Genomic DNA, 16642 nt, shown 5'->3' with positions numbered 1-16642 from the left:
CATATCACATATGTTTAAATACAGCAATTTCACAAATCTTCAAGAAGAATGGAATTGGTTCAGATTTGACGAGACATTTCAGGATACTTCACTATTTTGGTAGGAAAAGGAAAGATTAAGTCATCTCCAAAGAATCACAGAATATTCTGAGTTGGAAGGAACACACAAGGATCATTGAGTCCAACTGTTAAATGTATTATTAAAGCTTCAACTTTCATTTTTGCTCCTAAGAAGTCAGTCAGGAAAGCTAGAGTGTAAGAGCAATTTCAGACCATCAGGGAGGGGAGCATGGGTGGTTGAGCACCTGTAGAAGATGATGCAGCAGCCTTACCATAGCCAGAAAGCTTTTGTGCACAGAACAGCATGAAGGAAAGCACATTTTTAAGAAGGGACAGAGAACCTGGTGTCCTTGACCAAACATCTCCAACAACCCTAAAGGCCTGAGCAAATTGTATTCCAGCCTGGCTCATAGGTCAGAGTATTTTTTGCAGAGCACCTTAGGTGCTGGTACCCCAGAATGATCCCAGAGGGATGTGTTTTGCTGCTCTAACAATTCCACATTTATCAGCTTAAAATTCAAATACTCAGTTTTGGGGTATGCAGGCCAGTTTTGGCTGTCAGTTAGAAGATGCTTTCTATTGCTGTAATTTCTAAAAACAGCAAATAAGGAACCATGAGGCAAACAAAAAATCCTTTTACGAAGGTCATCAAGGATGGAGAGTGCACAACACCTTATGTGTACAGAACAGGGATTTTAGTTTTTGAGTGCTCCCAGACCTCGACACTGTAAGGGAATTAAGGAGCTCAGTGCTTTATATTAACAGGACCTAAAAAGATTAAATTATTGCCAGCAAGAATAGTAATTACTCTGACTTACAAAACTAAATACTTCACACATGTGGAAAGGACCTCAGAAAACAAAGGCCACACCACGCAGAAATGGTGAAAATACAGAGTGACCATTTTCTGTCTTGGAGGCACCTTTCCTCCTGTCCCCACTCTGCATTTGTATAAAAATTATGTATTCATAGCTGAAAAAATCCATAGTCTGGGATAGAGAAAATAAGAGCAATTCTAACACAATGCCTGTATAAAAATTAGATTTAATGATGTGCCTACAGTGGATTTATTTCCTGATGTTCTTCTGTGGTAATAAACCCACATCCCTTGACACACTTGGAAGCCAAACCGAATAATGAAACCAGGACATTTCTTGGCTGCCATCTACTGTTCAAAACTTTCCTGTACCTCACAGAAAAAGAAAAGAAAAAACAACAACAGTCACTGACACCTTCAGGCTTTTTCCTGCTCTTTACTATTCTTGCTAAAACCAATGGTTTTGGGCTGTTTTTACAGACCACCACATTTCTGTAAGGATTCTGTATTTGCTTACCTTTCAATCAGTATCAAGAATGAGAAACACAAAACCTTGTAAACTTAATGACACAGAGTTTAAGGGAAGAACACTGTAGTATTTTTAGTATTTCAGTGAACGACTGTTAAAGAAGTTTCTACTAATTCACTAGAGAGCACGAGAGTGTGATTTCACTATACAGCAGTAAGTCAGCAGTAGGACAGAGACTAAAAAGCAATGTGCAAGAAAGCTGTCTGCATTCCTACTTTTCAAGGCTTTGTGTCTCTATCAGGGTAAACCCTACAATAATTTTTTTTTCTCTCTTTTTTGGGAGCTATCTAGATCTCTTTGTCCTTTACAACTACTCTGCCTCATCTCCTGCCAACTCATTCCCCTGCTTTGCCATGTTTAAAAAACCATATTTCTAAGATCCTCACTCAGAAGTTCACAGGATGATATATATATTACATACTATATACATACATACATTATATATATATATTACATACATAAACTTGCATACATAGCATAGCATAATGAAGCTGAGCACATCCTCCTGGTCTCTAGGAGAAAAACTGCTCCCTCTCACAAAAAGGTATCAGATGGTGAAACAGTTTTTCAAGGATAGTTATAGAGTATGACAACTGCAAATACAACACACATTAAAAGATTGAAATTAGTATCTTTCTTTGCAGAAAGATACTAATAGATGATCTAGTAATAACTTCAGCTTTCTCAATTTCTTTTCTTTACTCTTTAGTTTCCTTTAGTATTTGACAAAATTTGGTGTGCTCTGCTGGAAAAGTAATCCTAATAGAGAATCAGCACACTAGCAGTCTGAAAGGTACAATTCTCAGTGGCTGAGTAATGCAAGAAGGTCAGGGCTTATGCTGTAACAAACAGAAGAAAACAAAACAGAAAGGGAAGAAATTAAATGAAAGATAACCTCCCACCCTGAGCACGTAAAAGTAAGCAGCTGGAAGAAGTGCATTATGGTTCACACACTGCACACCAGGTGATTTTGATCTCTTGTGGCCAGGGATGTAATTATCTCTATTGTGTACTTCCAGAGAGGGAATTTGGAGGAACTTGGTGCTTCAACCTACCTGGTTTGAAATGGGGTAAAGAGTGGACTCCAGGCCACGTATCTTCGTTTGGTGTTCCAAGTATCTGTACAAAAAAAAAAAAAAAAATTAAAAACCACATTGCTTTAATGGAAAAGACTTAACAAGTCATAGCACTGTAGAAAGTACAATCTAAACTTCAAATAGGCTTCTTCAGTGGGGGATGAAGAGGAAGAAAGTACAAAAGGTTAAATGATTACAGCATTTCCAAGGTACCAGAGGAGGCTATAAAGCAGAATGGGAGTGCTGTGCTCCTGTCACACTGCCTGTTTAACTAATGAATGTTAAAGCTACTTTTCATTGACAGGATGAAGCTATCTGAGAGCACTGATGTTACAGAGGCTAGATAATTTAGCTCAAAAATAACTTCAATCCTTAGAAATTTAAATAAGATAAACAGATATAAATAGATGCTAGGATAGAAGATTTACACAGATGGTAAAGAGGATTATCAAGAGTGTGGCATGAACAAGAATGCACAGCAAAGTGTTGTTATTTTAATATGGCTGCAGTACACATAAAAATAGCAAAATCTTAGGAAATAGGTTTTATTGACTCATACATTATGCTTTGTCTCTATTCACTTCAACTCTCCTCCTTCTTGTAATGTAAATCAGACAAACTTACAGCATCAAAGTATTTACACTTCTCACATGCATCTTATATTCTCTGTTCACGTGAGAAGTTCACTCTCCATGCCCTTGACACAAGCAGTAACCAAAGGGAGAGAACTGCTCTAAGTAGTTCTCCCAAACCTGGTTTTCTTCATAGCACAAAACTGTCAAGACTTGCTTTAAGTAAAGTCAGGAGGAACACTGAAATTACCAGCTCTAGAAACACATTTCTGAACAAACTGTGGAATTTAATATTTCACTAGTAGGATCTTTCTTTTCAAAAATTTGCACTCAATTTCTAACATGAATGAAAATGCTAGATTCTTTTGAATATCTGTCGTAAGCTCAGGCCCTGGAATAAAAGGTTGATATTCTGAGTGAAAGTAATTCACATTAGTCTGGTGCTTGTTTTGCATTATCCATGTACAAAGGCCCCTCCCAGTTCTGCAGGTCATCTGAATAAATCTTTTGGACATGCATATCTTGAGTCCTTGTGACATTCTGTGGTCACTTACATCAGCATAAAGCAAGCCCAAAGTCAAAATGAAAATATTTGATGCAAAAAATGTGAAAAAACAACATCTACTCCAAATCATTTGGAATTGAAGAGATTTATTTTAATTTTGTTTGCTGTAATATACACATGAATTAGGAGCATTAAAGGAGGGACACCACTCTAGAATCCTTGTTTCATTTCTTAAGCTATGTAAACATTTCTCCACATGGATAAATTCAAGCTGAAAAAAATTCTTAGACACAGGATTGTCAAGGCAAAACACAAAAAAATTTTCTTCAACTCTTCCAGAAATTTATGAAATTAAATTTAGAAATGAGCTTAAAAACTTGAGACAAAAGTAAGTGAACTCTAAAATAGATATAATTTTTACTTATGAGGTTTGCTTTATGAGTCTAAGGCCTCAAAATTATTGAACAGTTTACAATAGTCATGTTTCTAATCTAAGAATATTAATTTAAAGATATTTTTTCTCCACAATCATATACAATAGGCAAACAGTCCAACTTGCATGTAGTATGATCAGTAGAAGGTGAAAGCAGAGCACTAAGGTGACAAAGGTGACAGTATCAGTGCAACTATAGAGTATACATTCACATAGCTATTTAGCCATGCAAACTCACTGATTTTATTTGTAAATATTGTTTGTAGCACATTTCTTTCAGTCCTTGTGATATGTCTTAATTACCTCTTGAATAAGATAAACCTGGCCCTGCAACCATGATTCATCACAACACCCGTGTTCATCTGATTATTGCTATTAGAGAGAGCACAATGCTCTCATTAAACATTCAGGAAGTTTGAAGACACCCTCGACACTGTCACAAAATCAATTTGCAAATAATTTCCACTTACCTTCTGTATTAATCAAGCTCCTGGTGCCAGGCACCTCCCAGACCAGGAGAGGGAGCCCGTGGATCAAAAACAGAGATTCTTGCATCAATTTAAATTAAGAAATAAAGTTCCCAACTTTGCAACCCCTCTTAGTGAATCAAAGGAATATTCTCTTATTAAATAAAATGTATTTGTTATGAATATATTTGTTCTGGATATTAAAAACATTAGCCACATTCCTCTAAAAGTGTGTTCTTATTTGCCTCTTATTTTAGATGAGACAGAGGCAGCTATGGAACTGCACAGATAAAAATTAAAACCAGCTAACAAAATCTGTAATTTTCACTTTTTAAAGGAAATCATACTTGATTCACTGTTTCTTGTTTCACTAGTTTTCCAATCCATTTCTTTTATAATATTTTAGCACATCTGCCACCACAGTACCTAGGAGCCAGCTGCAAGCAAGTTCTGTGCATTGGAATACTCAAACCACCTACAATATTTATATCTTCTCTCAAGGGCAGCAGTCAGGCTAAAAACAACAGAGGGTTTTCTAGCATCTAAATGCCAACCATTTTTAAGGTAGAGACACTTGGTAGTTCAGGAAAGGATTCAAACACCTTATTTTAATGCATGGTACAATCACTATAAAGATCACCCTTCTCCCATACAATTTTTTAACACACATAATACAGAAAATCACAATATGTGACAACCAACAAACAAGGAGGAGAGGGCAGCAGTGAAAGAAAGAACTGTGGTTTTGGATAAGATGAAACAGTCACTGCCCACAGGTAAATCAACATAAAGGGATTTGTAAGCATCCCTTTGTAAGTGATTCTCCTAAGCAGCAATCAATCCCATTTTGATGAGTGGGATTAAGCAATCCAAAGCAATGAGTTTTGACACCTGCTATAAACAAAGCAAAGTGGGGTTCACCCTTAACACCACGGTGGAGAAGAATCTGCCTTGTTTTGCAGCTTACAAGAGAGAATTAAGGCACCAACATGGAAAAGGGAAGGGAGAACCCAACAGCCTTCTGGTTTTACTGCAATACTCTGTCACTTAGCAGTGAAGACTGATTACCCAGACCCAGACAACAGCTGAACACCAGGAGCTGTTCTTTTACAGGTGACCTCCTAGCCCCAGCTTTCATGGTCCACCAATTCTCATCCTAAGCATGACACCAGGAGTTTTGCCTCCTCTATATTTTAACACTTTTTCTTTCCATTTCATCTTCCAAAACCATAAAAATCACTGCTGCTGTCACAGCAATCAAGCTCCAACTTAATACTGGAAATAAACTTTTATTAGCATTGAGAACTACTTGAAAAATAAGACTAACTTGTTTGCTTTCTCTACTGATATTTGCTTCTCAGTAAAGTAAGCATTCAGCTTGCATGGTTCAATAGCCTATTTTCTTTAAATTGAATTACTAACACAAGATTAATCCAAATTCTCATATTTGGAATGGATTTAATGTTTTCCAGGGACCACGGTGATTATGGTTTCTGCAAAGAAGACTCCAAAATCTACTGGGATTCTGCTGTTCCACGCCACAGGCAACACTCTGGGATTTTTTTGTTCTCTGACAAGGCATATAAAATGTTCTCGTTTGAAACTTGCTATTAAAAATCAGGACCAGATTCTAATTCCATTTGTAGGATGAGAAACCTATTTATATAAAAATAACAGATTTACAATACATCAGGGTACTGAGTGTAAAATACCTGTACTTCCAGTTGATACCATTAGAGTTTGGCAAAAAGTCATAAAAACAGAACCTGGTGTTCAAATCTCCATACACAAGCATGATATACAAAGATTTCCTAGGAAATGCAACAAGATTGCATCAAGAGCTACTGAATTACCTTATTTTTTTAATATAAGAAAAATTTGGGGGTTAGCATCTGGTATTGCAAGGCCTCACCATTCCCTGGTGTACAAGGGAATAATTAATTTACAGTGAGCTTTGCACCACTCTACCAACACAATTAGTCATGTTGTCCTGTGTTCTGCTTCAAATGCAAAACCATCCCACATTACTGCCATCTATTAGATGAGCAGCAGTGCAAATCTTTCCTACCAGCTCTTTCCCAGTTGCTGGCATTATTAATAAAGAAAAGCATTTCCTTTTACACTACAAGTTTTGAATAGACAAAGCTGCATATTATGCTGCATATGACATGACACTTTAACCCTTGTTAGAGCTGATGAGCCTCAAGAAGGGTTATGGTTTGGACTTCAACAAGACAAAGAACCTGCAGCCTGTGGTATTAACCAGAGCAGAATGGAAGACAAGACCAGAATGTCAATGAGCTGCCTTTCCTTAGACAAGAGTTATGGAAATCAGGCTAAATAATATTCAGAATTTTAAATTTTTTTAAGGTTAGGTCAACTTGATGAACAACCAAAGTTTAGCGTAAAAAAAAAAAAGTGTCAGGGGAATGCAATTTTTTCTGAGGAGATTGTTTAAAAATGCCCTGAAATTTTAACTGGGAAAAGTTACAAGCTGGATGTAAAAATGTTTTTTATTTTATTGTACCTTCTAAGGATGTTCAAAATTTCTTTTCCATTCTTCTTGGTTGCTGGGTAAAACACACTGGTATTTAGTAAATCCTTGGCTGTGATGTACCTTGGGATGCTGCAGCTCTTTGAGGAACTTAACTCAGTCAAAAGAGGAAGAGAATAAGCATTGCAGACCATTTCTAAATCAGCAATCCCTTTCTGTTGAGTGAGATTTGGAGGTTTCAGATGTTTGGTTTTTCAACAAAAATCTGTTTTATTCTTTGGAAACATATAACTAGTGAAATTTTCAGCTTAGTCAAACTTAGGTGTTTTCCATTTCATTGGGAAACTCCATTACTGCTTTAAATTTGCCTCTTGAGGAGCAGTGTGAGCTCCAGGGTTTTTCTACAGCAGCTCCATCATTCTCAGAGCCATCTCTGGGCACAGAATTTCTGCTCTGGAAGAGCAATGGTGCTAAGCCATTTGTCCAGATGATCCACCTACAGCCACATTCCCTTCCTGACAAGCAGACTCAGGTAGATCTGAACCACCTCTTTCACAATCTGGAAAAGTTCTGTGTTACAGCCCAATAATGTCAGTGAACACAAAGTACACGTAACAGTGAAAACCAAAGAATGAACTTCATCCTTCAACTTAGCATTTGGTTTTAGTATAACCAATATAGGTTAGAAAAAATATTCAGTAACTATTTGTGTATTATGCATGCTGACTCAGAGTCTGCTGACTGGCAACTGCAGTGAGGCTTCCTTTGGCTCCCTGCTGGGCACAACAGTGACAGCTGAGTGTCAAGTTTAATATCCAAAAGATAGAGTCAGAAATGGAATTGCCTCAACACCAATCATTTCTTTCATTTCTTCACATCAGGAGTTTAGAGGTTTGTTTTTGCAGTTCAGTTTCCATAAGGGCCTGTAAATCTATGAATTTGTGTAATGCACTTGCAGGTTTGTTAGGAGCCAAACACATGTTACCCTTGGGAATGTTGTGGAAGTTCCAGGGTTCACAGCTGCAGTGAAAAAGTCACTTCATTTTTGCTAAGATGGCAAGAATATATTTATTTGGATTTGTGAAAAGTAGAGACCACATGCCTATTCATTGTCCTTGAGATTTAGAATATTGAAGTCTTACTTCATTAAATGAATAGCAAAAATTGCACATAGTTCCTAGACCAGGAATCCATGCCAATTCAAAGTTAAAACAACTGAAGTGAAATTGTGTAATCTAGGCAGTCCCTTCCCATGTGGAAAGTAGTAAAGGCCTTGTTCAGAACCTGAAAACCATATTTTACTTAAATTATTTTTTTTACATAGCAAACTTTCTGTGGTTTTTCAGTCAACTGTCAACAAAACATCACTTCATTATTCCCACACGGGTAAGAAATTAAATACCAGTGAAATAGATTAAAAATATAGAAAATGTAATGCAACAGATTAAGCATACAGAAAACATAACTTATATGATTCCTCTTTAGAGCAAAAACATTAAACACTTTGCAGACAAATACAGAATTTCAAATTCTTATTCTTAGTTTTATGTGTAAAACAGGTGGTAATTTGTTTTGCTTCCTTATATGCATATGCTACCAGAATCATGAAAAAATCCTTACAATCACAATACATGGCAAAAGGAAAAAGAAATTCAACGGCCACCATTTTATATGCACAATGGTAACGTGCAAAAGAATATTTTTAATGTGATCTGCATTCATTCAGGAAATTAAATCAGAGTTAAGGATTTAAGAGAAAACAAGGCTGGTTAGAAAACAAACTGAGTGGAGTGTTTATTTTACAAGTTATTTTGTAAATGATCTGAGCATGGTCTTAACCAAAAAAAAAAAAAAAAGTATTAAATTGTTTCACTAGCCTTATGAAGTACCTGCTACACAGATGATGAGGTTGGGACATGAGCAACAGAAAAGAGAGAAGGCACCTCCTCAGCAACCCCATTAACCTGTTCTTGCTGTAAGGAAAGTGATGCTGTTTTATGAAAAAATTGAAGTTATTGAAGCTTATTCTTTAAGGTGAAAAAAGAAGCAGTAAGAACAGAATAAGGCTCAACAAAAGCCTGACTCAGGCATCAAGTGGAATATCATCATTCCATTATATGTGGGTAATTGAACCACTTCCTTTAAGCATAAGAAGTGATTCAATATATGAAGCTGTATTCTAAAACCTTAGGGTAATGTGCCAGTATGCATGAAGGAAGCAAAATATTCCCACAAAATTCTAATAACACACATTCATTTAAAAAAAACAAAACATCAAGCTCAACTAATATTTTTGCTTTGGCTCTGTCAAAGATGAAAAATGAGGTACTTGAAACAGTAGAGGGCCCAACTGTTCTTAACTTCCTTTCCCCATGAGGCAAAACACAGTGAAGTCTTGCCAGGAAACCTTTTTAATATGTGATTTTTTTCCATCCTTACTTATGTACATAAACAATATTTTAGTAGCTGTCTGCGTTGCAAAGTTAAATTTATTCCAACACTGTTTCCATACCATTTGCAGCACAAGTAAATTCATCATTCTCCTCATAGCCAGAGTGACCACAGGCACCTTTTTGAGGGACCCTGGCAGGGGCAGCAGTGCAGCTGTGCCAAGGTGAGGAGGGCAGCAGGGACTGGAGAGTGCCCAAAGCCACCCCAGCCCTGCAGAGCCAGGCTCTGCCCACTCACCCTGCACCAGAGCTGGGACAGACAGCTGGGAGGGGGAGGAGGAGGAGGACAAGGAGGAGCTGAGCAGCCCTCACTGCACACACAGCTCTGCAGAGCATCAGCACAAGATGAAATGAAACCCCCAGCCCCACAACAGAGCACCACGGGGGTTTGACATGCCAGAGTCCTTAAATGTTCACTCAGGGAAGGGTTTTGGTTACTCCAAAATAATACCTACTAAATGCTTACTACACTTTGACAGGGTTGGTTTTGTGATTTGATGAGATGACTTTTAGAAACAAATTCTGTCCATAATCCAAACTGAACTGGAATCAGCACAAAACTGGAGTATTTAATCTAAATTTCACAATGAGAAAAAGCAAGGGTGAAACAACTCGTACAGGACTGTGACATCCTCTTCCTACAGGGATTCAGCACATTTCATCATAAGGCCTTATTTTAGTAACTCAGAACATTCGTAAAACTGGTTTTTAAGTTTAGTGATCCTTACTAAAATGTTTATGTGAATGAGATGAATGCTAAAAAAGAACTAGAAAAAAGGATTTGGCAAGCTTATTTTGAAAGTAAGAGGGGCCTAGGCTGTAGAGACACAATCTGAAATTAGCAGCAAAAGGGGAAAAAGGAAGCTCCTGACAGAGACTGCACTTTCCCTCAAACCAGTGCAACCATGAAGCAATTTTGCCAAATCAAAAGCTAGTTAAACGATGATGTACATGGTAAAAGGAGATTGTTTAGATCCAAAGTGAAAGATGTCTCCTTTGTGAGGGATGCTCCATGCTGAACTGCTAAAAGCAGAACAGAGAACCTGTCCTTTCATCCTTCCCAGCCATCTCTGCTCAGGAGTCTCCTTCCATCAGCAAAAACTCCCATAATCAGAATTTAAAAATTCTGACATTAAACTAGACTTAATGTGTCTGGTATGTGCTTTGGAGCTGCAGAAACTATAAAAGACCTCAACAGGATGAAACTGATCCTTATTAAGAAGAGAAAAGCTTTTGTAGACCTCAAAGCTGTGAATTGGGAAAAGACTGGGAAGAAAATTCATGTAGAAGACTCAAGCTAACCTCAAAAGATTTCTCTCCTCCTCTACAAGGAGAGAAGTTTGGTCTTCTGGCATTGACAGAGCTTGTGAGCTCTCAAGTAAGGTTACAGAGAGGGAATGATTTCACTGAGGAAGAGATTGGTGTTAATAGATGTGAAGAAGCAGCTGCTGCTGCTAGCTGTGCTGGAAGGTCTCTTCCCTCACTGCTTGGGAACAAACAGAATGGATTTCTTTACTGCAAAGCCACCAATTTTCTGCCAGAAGGACCCCGTGGCTCACAAGCCAGATTTGTGTTTACATATTCTATAAATCTGCTCTGATTTACTCTGTACAGATAGTGACATGCTCGGCATTCCACATTTCCTATCCCGTCTAGGCTGCAAAGCCTTTGGAACAACCCACCCAAACAGAGAGTCCTCTCCTAAATATGCTCTTTAAAGATGTATTTCTAATTTTTTTACTGACTTATTTTCTTTAAACTGAAAAAGGAGAATAAAAATAAAAGCCAAAACCTTGTGGGAGGCTTTTCTGAAATGTACTTCCAGAAGCCCTGCTGTGCTGGCTCAGCAGCTGGCTCATTTGAATTCCAGGTATGCACTATACAGGGCTTTTTGGAAATGCTGGCTTATCAGAAAAGCAGCGCTCCCCTTGGATCATAAAGCTGGCTTTATGGTCTTTTTGAAAACCATAAAACTGGCTCAGTTAACACATATGAATTCCTACCTGGTGTTGTAGTATCCAATCTCATTGGCACAGGCCAAGCTACACTGTTGCATCAGGATACTTAGGGGCTTAAAGGTGCCATTCAGCTGGAAAGCTTATTTAAATAATTAACAGACCAAAGTATGCATATTCCTGTGAATCATCATAAAAAACAGCAAGAAAAACCTCTTTATGTCAAATAAAATTATATTTCTTCACTATGGTGTCATTTAACTACAACTGCTTAAACAGACCAGACCATTTGGGATCACATCCTTTCTCCACAAGGATTTTCTCTGACCCACTGGTTTTCACAGGAACCAATCAAGGTTCCCCCAGAACAAACCTCCACTCCCAAGCAGTGAATGCACAATGCACTTCTCTGATGCTGGAATGCCTTGTCTCTGGCCTGGTGCCCAGTCCCAGCACATCAGAGGAAGGATTGTGCCTGGTTCTGACACCACACCAGACTCACCACTCCCCTCGCCCCAGGAGCAGCACAAGCACAGCACAATAGAAGCTTGTGACACGTGCTGCTTATGGGATAGAAATATACTTGCAGAGGAAAGCTGTTGTGCTAAGCAGAGAGAATACTAGAGCTGGGCTGACTGAGCTCACTCTCTGGGGAAAAAAAAAACCAAAAAAAAAAGTATCATGAAAATTCTTTTTCTCACCTAAAAAAACAGGGGAGGTAACATACACTGAGACCTATACATGAAGCCTGGTGCTCAGCATCACAGAACAGCACAACATCAGAATCTGATCAGATCATCCAGAAGTTTGCCAGCTCCTTATTTTGCCAATTAAGATCTTGATCTTGTAATAATCTCAATTTTGAATAGATTTGTGAAGCCACATGGAGCTCAGTGATGCAGTGGGTATTTTGTCAAGTTTTTTAAGTGACAATCTGCAGAAAATGAAGGCTGCCAGTCACACTGCCATTTGAAGAAAGTGCAGGTTCAGGTGGTACAATGTTTCTGAAACAGTGAGTGCATTAATAATGAGCTCCAGTTGTGATGGCTATATAGATAGATGAGAGTACTCTTCTTGGATGTCTAAATATCCAGCTGATTCCTATACTGAACCTTATCAGAAATCCCAAATCAAATCCCTTTAAAAATTTCTAACCTTATTACTTAAAATCCATTTCAATTGATACAGTTGGAAGTGTGCCTCCTACAACAAAACACAGCATGATGCTTGGGGTATTCACTCCAAACAGCAGTATTTTGCTGCTACAAAAGAAAGGAGTTTTATACTATCCTTCTGAATCACAGGCACAGAACAAGCAAGAAAAATGACAAATGGAAGTACAGAAATATTTTCTTCCTATAAATGGGGGAAATGTCAGCCTACATCTGATGGAGCGAGAGTGGTTATAAAAGCAGCTGAGACATTTTAAGTGGGGATAGTGCAGAATCCCAGGGAGTTATGAATTCTGACCCAAAGGATGGTAAGGTCTGTGGCAGGACTGGCTGAACAGAACCTGTATCCTCCAGAGCAGCCTAGAGAGCCAGCACACCTCACTCAGAGCACTTTGGAAATTTCCAGTAATTCTTTGCCGAAACATCTACCCATTGTCCTGACACTTTCTTCACCTATTGCCTTGCAAACCCATTGAAAGGAAGGGGTTCACTGCCCTGACACCATGAGGTACATGCCCAAACATTGAGATCAGAAATGGGTTTTGAAAGAGTACAGAATGTTGAGATGATAAAATTTTCAAAAATTGGAAGCTGTGATTTAACCATTTATCGCTCATTTAGCAGTTGTGGCCTTAAGCAGATGGCAGATAGCCTAAGAGTTTTCATTTTGCTTGTTTAAATGAAGATGTAATCTGGTCTATCTCAACTGGGAGAGGCAGCAGCACTGCCAGCTTCAGTGAACCATCATGTTTGCTCTGACGTTGGTGCACTGAGTAACTTTGTCCATGGCTTCTGAGCTAGCAAAAGCACCAAGCAGGAGGGACTAGGGTGTAGTCATCTCCTGTCTCCAGTTAAACTTTACACTGCCTGCAGGGCAGCTGCAGTGGCAGATCCTGCTCTTGGCAGCACTGCTTTTGGGCAAAATGGAACTACTTCCCAGGAGCTGCTGGAACTGATCCTCTCTACTCACTGGAGAAAGGAGCTGAGAGGATTCAGTATTTGGAGAACATACTGCCTGCACCTCCAATACTAACTGAGGGGGCTTGCACTGAAATAATTAGTGAAGTGTGAGTGAATTACAGCAATTTCTCAAATGATTGGAGCTACTTAACACCTGTATATCATGCTCCACATTTTTTTGTTCAGAAAAACAGAATAAAAAACAATCCAGAGGGAGAAACAGATAACTAAATAAATAGGGTACACAAATTAAAAAAAGAAAATTTGCACAGATATATGACAACGAGCTTCAGTACCACTGGTCATCAATAATGACAGAGAGGAGGGGGAAGACTGGAGTAACAATTTCTTATGCTCTGTCCCCAGTACATTAAGGTCCACAGAAATGCATGGCCTGAAATATTGATGACATGAAAGCTCAAAAATGAAGGGGCATCAAATACAACAGTGAAATGACAATTTTGATCTTTAACATGAGCAACTCTGCTATTACAAGGTGCTTTGGAGGTAAATTTTAAAGATCTCACTGAAATAGAAGAAAAGGAGATGCTATACCAATGAAACATGGACAATCAACTATGCAAGTTATCAGAGAGAAAAATCAACCTCTCAACCCTGTAGGCACAGCTGATCTCTTGGACTATGTGAGGAATGTAGATAAGCAGCACGATGTTATCATTAAGCTATTTAAAAGGCCACAAAAGCAACAAAACTATGAGAACATTAGCAAGAAAAAGATACTATAAAGCAGAAGTAGTAGGAAGGTGCACCAAAAGTACATTTTACTGAAAGTAAATGAAGCCAAATGAAGAGATGATTTTAGTAGCAAACAGGTGTTTCACTACCTTTAGCTTTCAGCTACATTCAACTGGTCTGAATTTTTTTTATGGAATATGGTATTGCAGAGTTTTCATGAAAAGACCCATTAAACAAACAAAAGATTATTTGCCCTGGGTACAGTTTAAACTGCTTTGAACTGCTGAGCAGCTGATAAAGTGATATGATGCAGTGAGGTCAGCAGGGCCTCATCCCCACCCCTCCCTTTGCAAGAGGAAGGAGGAATACTAACACACTGTAATGAGCTGGCTCAGCAGCATAGCAATGTCATCAACCACAAATCTCACTTATCAGACCAGAGCAGATTATACCAAAATGCACAGCATCTCCAACCTCCAAATTATTAAGGTCTCTTTTTAAGTAATTAGGGCAATATGTTTTATGGATGCATACCAAGATGAGACATGAAGGATACTTAAAGGATTGTTAAAATCCTTGGCTGCTTTCCCTCTGATTTTCATGAAGGGTCAGTTCAGAGATACAAAATTTATGTACTTTTGTTTCTCTTATGAGAACAGCACAACTACCAGGTATTGTAATACAATCACATTCAGGATACATAGGTTAAAAATGCAAATATAGTCTGTTCTAAGATGAAAATGAGTTATAATTCAAATAACACCATTTTAAAAAAGAAGTAGATTTAGAATATTTTAAAATATCTGTGAAAGGAAGTAGGCATTGTTCTAAAGTAATATATCCCTCTTTATAATGTAATAAAGTTTAATCAAATTGAAAGCTTACAAAGTCAACTGATTTCTCACCTATCAAAAGATACAGAAGTCCAACTGCAATCTTCCAGTGTTCTAAGTCAGATGCTAAAAATCTTCTTTGATTTGTGAGAACATACCTGCTGTAGCACACTACATTCTGTGCTAAGTATTTACCTTATGCTGTTCTGCTCCATCACCAACAGGTTTGAGAGTTTGCACTGCAGCCATTTGGGTCCTATCCTGTCCTGAGAAAGCACTGTGAAGAATTCTCACTATGGTGTCACAAAATATATTGTTAGCTTTCTGTGATGTACTTGGGAACAGACCTCATTTGCCAGAAATACAGCTACACAGTGATATACATGCACACTCTAAAGACAAACAGCAAACACAGAACATTTTTCTTCCTGCAACTGACAGCTGGAGAATCCTGTTCTGCTTTAGCCTCCAAGTCACTTTAAACTGAGAGCTTAGAAGACTGTGGAAGGGAGAACCAAAGCAAAAGAATAAAACATAATACAGCACAGCTCATAACCTGCTCTGTTTATTTCACACTCATTTGAGAATACCTATTGCAATAAGATCCTAGTTGGGCAATTCTCCTATTTTCAGTATCTTATGAAGACTTTCTTTTTTTTTTAACATTTTCTTATGTAGCAGAATACATTTCATTTCCCTTTCTTTTCCCTTTTCCTACTTATTAATACTGCTTTTGTCAGTAGGATTTTCTTTTCTCTGTGCAAGTCTCATAAGAAGTGGCAACACACAAATAGTGGACACATAGAAATTGTGTGACAGCATTATTATATGTATAATTAAAACTTGGACGAGGTTTTAAAAAATTTTCAACATATGAAAATTTTATGCCAAGTTATTGAACCATAGCCATTTAATGAACTAGAAAAGCAGCTATCCTAATCAAGGTGTACTAATGTTTGCCCCTTAAAAACTTGAAGCCTCCTGAAATCACTAAGCTTACCTCAAAATTTACATTTAGCTCACTATGGATCAGCAGCTTGTGAAAATGAGAATTGAAGACAATCTTACAGCAAATGCTCAGCATCTTGCTAAATTAATACCTAGTTTTGAGCACTGATAATGGAAACACTGAAATAGGTATTTAAGTCTAACTTTATTCAAATTAGGCTTACTGCAAATGGTACCTCAAAGTGTGTGCATGGGCTGAAGGGGCAGTTTCCCCCAGACACCATGACAGAGAGAGCTAATTACTTTTAGTAGTTCTAAGGAGGACAGAAGAAATTGGCTATTCTTCTTGAAGTCTTTAAAGAAACATGTGTAGACAGGCAAGACATATCAATCTCTGATTCTCATAACCCATCTAAAACAGACTCACATTGATTTTTCAACATTTATAACCTTAAGGATGTTTCAGCTTTTGCCACAGATCATAAACAACAATTTTGGCCATCAAGATGCCACACAGAGACCTCACTTTTGACAAGCAATGTGCAATTCAGACGCAAGTGAAAGAAGAAAGGGAAAAGGGAAGATTCAAGTACAATGAACATTGTTTCTTTACTTATGAAAGAAAAAGCAATGTGACAATTTGTTGCCTGATAATTTATTATCTCACCTAGCAAAT

At 37.9% G+C, this 16642-nt stretch overlaps 1 protein-coding gene across 5 annotated transcripts in view; it reads right to left on the bottom strand.

The window, feature by feature from the left end:
* The window catches only part of CDK14 (cyclin dependent kinase 14), a 344883-nt gene that overhangs the window by 129150 nt on the left and 199091 nt on the right, over positions 1 to 16642 (bottom strand). For all 5 annotated transcript variants that reach the window (XM_066553161.1, XM_066553153.1, XM_066553178.1 and 2 more), the window contains one exon: positions 2461 to 2524. In XM_066553161.1, the coding sequence (XP_066409258.1) occupies positions 2461 to 2524 (64 nt within the window). The remainder of the gene's footprint in view (positions 1 to 2460; positions 2525 to 16642) is intronic.

This window comes from Molothrus aeneus, chromosome 1, assembly GCF_037042795.1.
Source record: "Molothrus aeneus isolate 106 chromosome 1, BPBGC_Maene_1.0, whole genome shotgun sequence".
In the NCBI taxonomy this organism is placed as follows: domain Eukaryota; kingdom Metazoa; phylum Chordata; class Aves; order Passeriformes; family Icteridae; genus Molothrus; species Molothrus aeneus.
This window is presented reverse-complemented; position numbering and strand designations above follow the sequence as displayed.